This window comes from Condylura cristata, unplaced genomic scaffold (assembly GCF_000260355.1).
Source record: "Condylura cristata isolate star-nosed mole 26May11 unplaced genomic scaffold, ConCri1.0 scaffold00020, whole genome shotgun sequence".
NCBI lineage: Eukaryota > Metazoa > Chordata > Mammalia > Eulipotyphla > Talpidae > Condylura > Condylura cristata.
In genome coordinates, this window is record NW_004567121.1 from 20,642,597 (window position 1) to 20,650,330 (window position 7,734).

General features: G+C 34.2%; 1 protein-coding gene across 1 annotated transcript in view; it reads left to right on the plus strand.

Annotated features, from left to right (window-relative positions):
* The window catches only part of HEATR5B (HEAT repeat containing 5B), a 76,161-nt gene that overhangs the window by 26,989 nt on the left and 41,438 nt on the right, over positions 1 to 7,734 (plus strand). Inside the window, exons 18-21 of the mRNA XM_004686296.2 lie at positions 510 to 700; positions 1,530 to 1,689; positions 4,273 to 4,462; positions 5,743 to 5,912. Of these exons, the coding sequence (XP_004686353.1) occupies positions 510 to 700; positions 1,530 to 1,689; positions 4,273 to 4,462; positions 5,743 to 5,912 (711 nt within the window). The remainder of the gene's footprint in view (positions 1 to 509; positions 701 to 1,529; positions 1,690 to 4,272; positions 4,463 to 5,742; positions 5,913 to 7,734) is intronic.

Genomic DNA, 7,734 nt, shown 5'->3' on the forward strand with positions numbered 1-7,734 from the left:
GGGCAGGCGGCAGGCGGGAATCGAACTCATGCGGAAGTGGCTTCAGATTCTCAGTGCTGTGCTTTAACCCGCTGCGCCACCAGGGAGGGCCTGCATAAGCTCTTTAAGAAATAAATGTCTTTTTTGAAATTTTATGTAAATGAATCGATGTTTCATACTCACGAGGCTCTAGATAGTTATAATGTTAAATCAAACAGGTAAAATAATTAAAATTACTGAATAGTTTAGGGTCCTTTATATGTAAAAAAACAACTTTTAAGTGTTTGTCTTTTGAGTGCAGACACTTATAGGGGTTAATGGTTTTAGGGCCAGTAGGACTTTATATTACATTCTGAAATCACATTGAATAAATTGATTAATGTCAATTTAACAGTTACTGATTCTAGACAGTATATGCATGTGAAAGATAGTTGCAGAAATAATGTATAAAAACATGTATATAAAAATTGTCTTTGTCTTTTTATGTGAATTGGCATCATCATTATTGCTTCTTTTTTTATTAACTGTAGGGCTTAGCTGAAAACAAAAGTACATTAGGACCTGAGGAAGTTCGTAAATCTGCTCTCACGCTGGTTATGGGCGCTCTTGACAACCCAAACCCCATATTGCGATGTGCAGCAGGGGAAGCTCTTGGAAGAATGGCTCAGGTGGTTGGGGAGGCGACTTTTATTGCTAGAATGGCCCAATATAGCTTTGATAAGTAAGTGTTACTCTTTACCAATAAGTAGACATGATATTGTTTAAGTAATCAATAATTTTTAAATAGACTATACATTTTCCACATGGTTAACATGTGACAAAATTTTGGATTTCTAATAATGATTTCCATTTTGAATTCGATAATTGATTAAACTTTCAGTTTTGAAAGACTTGTAACCAGTTAGAAACTTGCATTGTGGTGAGGGCTTCTAATCCAGCTGCTGACGCTATTAAAGAATTGAGGGAATTGTCAGTAGAACTCTCAGTTACGTGTATTCATTTAAGATGTGCCCTGAAATCTTTTTATCACTGTCTGACTCCCCACTCACTTTATTCCCCCCAAATTCTTTCTGTTACTCACTTTTTGGAATAAACCTTTTTTTCCCTAGCTACTGCCATATTTATCATCTCTTAAATTATTCCCAAACAAAAGATAAAGTTAACTATTAAGCTTTAAGAAGGTCTTTGCATGTTAATTAAAAAGAGAACTCACAGAGATCAAAGGTGTGGTGGGGTGACAACATTTGAATCACAGTGTTGTAAACCAGCATTGCCTCAGTGAAAAAGCAAAAAACATGTTATATCAAAAGTAATATGAGAAGTTCTGATTTCTTTTTCAAGTTTTCTCTAAAAGTAGACGTGTTCAGGGAAATGTATAACATTAACCAACCATTTTAAATTGAATCTCTCATGAGGGAGTGTAGGAAGAAGTAATTATGAGTGTAGTCTTCTGATCTGCAGACTAAATCCCTTTTATTGTGTGACTCATAAACTTGTTATTGCCATAGGACAATAGAAAGATCTGTCCCTGAAGTCTTAACTTTTTTCAGGTTGAAATCAGCCCGAGATGTTGTCTCCAGAACTGGTCATTCATTGGCTTTGGGTTGCTTGCATCGTTATGTTGGTGGAATTGGCTCAGGACAGCATCTGAAGACCAGTGTCAGCATTTTATTGGCTTTAGCACAAGATGGGACATCCTCTGAAGTCCAGGTACTATAATACTGATATTTTCTTATGAAGATGAAAAAAAATTTTTTAGGACTATGTTTTTTGTCCAATAGTAGAGATCGGTTGCTGGGGAAAAATGTGTTAAGGTCTTCTCTATCATTTTGCTTTATGAATCATATTTGTAATAGTAAACATAGTTTTCTTTTTATTATTATCCTTCGCAATTATTTCCTTTTTTTTTTTTTTGCATTGCTTTACATTGTTAGATAGGTCAAATTTCTTATCACTATGCTTAATCATTTTAATACCCCAACCTAGGATCATTGGTTGAATCTTAAAAATACACACCTTGAATTTGTTTGTTTGTTTGTTTCTTCTTAAAACACAAATGTATGCAATACAATGAGGGTGAAAAGCCTCACTTGCATGAAAATATACCAAATCTTGATTTGCCTATTGATGTTGATGCACCTAGAAGTGGTAAGAGTGTACAAATACAGCAGCATTCAACTCATCAGCTTCATTTTGGGGCTCACACATTTAATTGCAATTACTGCCTGTCATTAGTTTATTGATGAATGGGCTCCTTCACAGTATAAGCTAAAAAACATTAAGTCAACAATAAGTTTTAGTCCTTAGACTTAGTTTGCCTTTGACTCCTTTTTTTTTTAATATATGTTTTTAAGATTTATTTATTTATGCATACAAAACTGGGGTACAGACCAGAGGTACAGGGTTGGTGAGAGAATCTACTAGAGACAAAGTGGGGAGCAGAACAGGCAGATCGACAAGGTACACTGCTGAGGGGAGCAGCGGGGGTCAGGAGAGGTCTGCCATGCCATGTGGGTCACTTCCCGGGCCAGGGATCAAACTCTTCTGATACTGCTGTGGCCAGTTTGTAGTGCTGCGTCCTAACCCATTGCATCACCAGGGAGGGCCACCTTTGACTTCTTAATAAAGGCTTCAAGGTATTAAAAGTGCAAAATTTTCAAGAAAATTCAGAACAATATCAGTAATCTTGTCCCAAAGAGGTGCTATACTGCTTTTTAAAGTTCTCCCTGGTGGCACAACTGGTTAAAGCACCGCATTATGAAGCTCTCAGAAGCCACTACAGCACAAGTTCTATCCCCGCCAGGGAGCTGATCCACATGGCGTGGGAGACTTCCCCTGACCCTCCCACTGCTCCCCTCAGCAGTTTATTTCAATACATCTGCCTCTTCTGCTCCCCACTCTTGTCTCTGGTGAATCCTTTCACCACCCCTGCACCTCTAGCCTGTACCCAATTCTGTATGCATAAATAAATAAATCTTTTTAAAAAATTATGTTTTCAGGATAGTCTAGAAGAAAATAGCACAATTATAAAATTATTTTACCCAAGAAGTTGTTCCTTTCTTTTTAATGTCAAGTAGGAGCTAGTAGGCTAGTATTCTTTCTTGTCTTCACCTCTTTCTCAGCACTTTTTTACATTAACTTCTTAAAACTGAATTTTCCTAAATGACCATACTGCCTTTTTATATGACAGGACATTTTACTATAATTTGGATCAATTACATTCTCCCTAAGGTACTATTTTAGTTTATATCTTCATAACAATGGAAAAGTAATTATTAAGATTTTCCTCATCTTCTGTTTAAAAATCCTAACTCAAAATTTATTCTTTATGATGGTATAATTATCTTAATATATTTTATTATAATTACTAGAAATTTATTTTTCAATAATACTTTATTTTTTGTATCAACTCTCTTTAGGTATTTGTTTTATTTTATTTTTATTTGGTAGACACACTTCCTATTAGTTTATTTGGTAGGCTTATTTTTCCATCAGTGCTTATTTTAGGAGGAATCTCTGAGTGATATATTTCTAGAATCTTTTCATCTAAAATAATTTCTGTCGCCAGCACATTCATGTGATATTTTGGTTCGGTATAGTGTTCCTGGCACAGTCCTTCTAGTTCATTATTCAAAAATATTTTAGTGTTTTCTTTCTTATGTTGCATGTGAAAGGCTAACCGTAGCTTGATTTTTAAAAAAGCACTTCAAATTATACTTCAAAATTAGCATCTCAGTTATGGTCGGTTTTCTATTAAAAACTTTAAATGTGTTCTCTAGGAAATTAAAAGTAACATAAGCCAACATAATCAAAGCAACTAATGTGTAAACACTGCATAAACTTTTTCTGTTAAGTGACTTTGAGTATCTAGAAATCAAATTGTAATGATAAATTCATTTTCTTCTTTTATACTATACATATACTTCACAACTCTAAAAGTGGCTTATGTAAAAAAGTCTTGAATTAATGGGTGTTAGTAGACATCACAGGTATCTTTATTTCCCATCTTTTGTTAAAAAACTTATCTGAAACATATATATTTATGTCTGTAACCTTATACTTACTGCTGTACAGTATTTATTGAAACCATAAGTTTATATTATCTGCTTATAAGAAAATCCATGTATAAAGTGAGCCTGAGCAGCTTAAACCTGTGTTACTCAAAGGACAGGAGTACTTCTAGACTATTGATTTAAAATCTAACATTTTAGTATTTACAAATGCTTAAATTAAAAAATCAATTCAGTATACTTTATTCTTTATAACTAAAACAAAATTGTCTTTTTATTACAGACTTGGTCTCTACATTCACTTGCTTTGATAGTGGATTCTAGTGGCCCAATGTACCGCGGCTATGTGGAACCAACATTATCCTTAGTTCTTACCTCATTGTTAACAGTTCCACCTTCACATACAGAAGTTCATCAGTGTTTGGGTAGATGCTTGGGTGCTATAATAACTACTGTTGGTCCAGAACTGCAAGGTAAGTAAGTGCTTCTTAAAGGAACTAGAATTACTATCTTTCAATTTCCTGAATGTCATCAGCATGTTGCTTAAAGAAATCTTGCAATAATAATTACAGTGTACTTCATGCTTGCAATTTACTGAAGATCTGGAGCTCTGTAGTTTTGTGTGTTCTATTTAATTTAGTGAACCTGGGACATGACAGTGTTTTTAGATGTTTTTAGCAGAGTAAATATTTCTAAGTGAACTTTTCCTTGGAACCGCATGAAGACAAAGATGAAAGTGGAGTTCTTTTTGCCTAGAGTGCCATCCAGTTGTCTTCTTAGACTTTTCTTAACTTTTATCTCATTAATTCTGACAGTAATCCTGAGAAGGATATAGCTTTCCATTTTACCAATGAAACACTGAAGCCGAAAGAAGTTAAGAACTTTTCCGAGGTTATTTATATTTATATATACACACACACACACGTAATATCCATATGTGCATGTATTGCTAGTGAGTACCTGGAGTCAGAGGTGAAGTCCAGATCAGTTTCCTTTGTCTGCATTCTTACCCACCTTGCTATGTTACTTCCATTTGGATACATATTTTTTTAAATAAAGCAATAGAAAAAAGACCTTAAGAAAGAACTTTAGGCTTGAACAATATCTGATTTAAATATGTGTCTTTCTTGGACTTAGATCCTCTGAGAAAGTTGATAGTTATTTCTTCCAGTGACTATCACAAGGATATGGGAAACCTTTGATTAACTAAAGATGTTTACCAAGTACTTTCTGATGTGATGATGATGAGGTGATACGTATTTTGAACTAGAATGCAAACTGAAGTATATAACTCTGATTTCCTTGCTTGGTCTGTATGTGTATATATATATGCATAATTATTTTAATTATATTTGGCAGTTAAAGCATTTTAAATAGGCATATATTTTTGCTGTCTGTAAAAATTGCCATCAATCATATTAAATAAAAAATAAGATTTGAAGTTATTTTATAATAGAAATTAATAATATTGGTTAAGCAGAGAACCAGAGATTGAAGAATCTTCTAATTCTTTCAAACAAAACAGTGTGTTTAAAAGATTCTAATAATCTATTAGGAAATAAATATAAACCTAGCTAAATCTCAGAGAAATGAATTATTGTCATTCATATATAATTGTGTTTTAAAATAATTCCTGTGGACTTTTTGTTTTTGAAACAATATGAATAATAAGTAGCAGAGGGACTATTTAGAAATAGTTGTCTTTTACTAATAAAATAATTGTATTTTACACTGTCTTCTTTTGTACTATTAGGGAATGGAGCAACAATTTCCACAATTCGTTCTTCCTGTTTGGTGGGTTGTGCAATAACTCAGGACCATTCAGATTCTCTTGTTCAGGCAGCTGCCATATCTTGCCTTCAGCAGCTCCACATGTTTGCACCACGACATGTCAATCTATCTAGTCTTGTTCCTAGCCTTTGTGTAAGTATAAAGCTGTTCCATTTATTGCTTTACTTAGGGAGCCCCAAATTTGTTTCCCAGAAGATCAAATTGCATATAAACAAGTTTCCATCTTCAGTAGCATTTTATAGCTGTTCAGTTTATTCATTGGTTTTCTTTTTTACCTTTTAAAAAATATTTTGGTGAATTGTTTATTTCTTGATAATTTAGGAATTTTATGTCCTAAACTTTGATAACTTCTAAGGACATCTTGGTATCCTCACAATTGTTAATTTGTTATTTACTCCACAGATACTTTTTGAGAGATTGATATAGGTCAGCCACCATAAAATGTACTGGGGATACATAAATCTAGGAGAGATGAAGCCTCTGTCGTAATGAAGCTTATAGTCCAGGGGAGTTCAATGCTAATTATTTACAAATAGGGTAAGTGCTAGATATGGTCATATAAAGGACAGCCTAAGATAATCCAGGCATCCAGAAGATTTTTTTTCTGGGTAAAAAAAATGTTTAAGGTATGGTTAGCAAAATAAGTAGGAGTTAGTTTGGAGAAGCATAACGTCCTAGAGTAGATAACTCTTATGGCTTATGGGAAATTATGTGAAAGGCCCTGAGATGGGAAGGAGTGCGACACATTTAAGGAACTACTTAGTCAATTGTGGTTAAGGCAGAGAGGGAAGAGAATGAGGTGGGGCCAAGAGTTACAAGATGAATTTGGATAATCAGCTGGGTGATGATTATGCAGGCTTTGTAGGTATATTAAAATTCTGAACAAAGAAAAATAAAAACTAGCTTTGGCCTTTATCCTAGAAGCAAAGGGAAACCATTAGGAGAAGGTATTCCACAGGGTGGTAATATGATTAGATTTGTCCTTCATACTTTTCATTCTTGCTTCATGGTGGAGAATGAACTCTATGGCATAAGAATTATGGTGATCTAGGAGAAAGAAGACAATGACTTGTTTTAAATAGTGGGAATTAGGAAAAGTTGGTAGCAGTGGGAATTAGGAAAAATAGATGGGTTTGAATGATACTTAAGAGGGAGGTTTGATAGAATGTGTTTGTACAGAAAAGGGAGAAAAATGTAATCATTTTTTAACTTGAGCATAGTAACATAATTTCCTCAGATTGGCATATTAGAGTAGGAGAAGAAACCTACTCTAATACGTAGAAATTATTGATTCAGTCGTAGACATTTGCCTGGTTAATTACATGGACCTAGAGCTCAAATAAAAGAATGGAATGGTAAGTTTAGGAGGGATATGAGCATTTAGATAGTAAATAATTACAGTGGAGTAGATGAGACCACTAGGGAGTGCTGTATTGGAAGCACAAAATGTAAAATTTAGGAAAAGAAACATAGCAAAGAAACATGCAGAAGGAATAAGATTAAAGGAAAAAATAGTATTTGTGGTGTTCACAAAAGCAAGTGGAATAGAGGAGTGGTCAGTTGTATCAGATGTCAAGTGATCAAGTGAAATAGGATGGAATATGAGCAGAAACTTCTTTCCAAAAGTTTGACTATAAAGGAAAGGACACAGGATGGTATGTCAAAAAGGTGACGGGTCAGGAAAAGATTCTTTTTCTCCTATCACAATGAGATGTCAGCATGTTTTAATGTTTATGAAATGGTGGAACTGGTACAGTAGGAAAGTTAAAAGTGCAGGGCAGAGAAGGAATAACCATCCAAGTTTTTTAATAGGAATGATTTTCCAGGGCATAAGTAAGGAGCTTTCTCTTGCAGTACAACATGAAGAAAGAAGGCGGAGATGAGTGTAGATACAGGTAGACTTAGGGATTTGGTGGCTGGAAGTTAAGGGAATTGTCTAATTACTTTTTTTTTT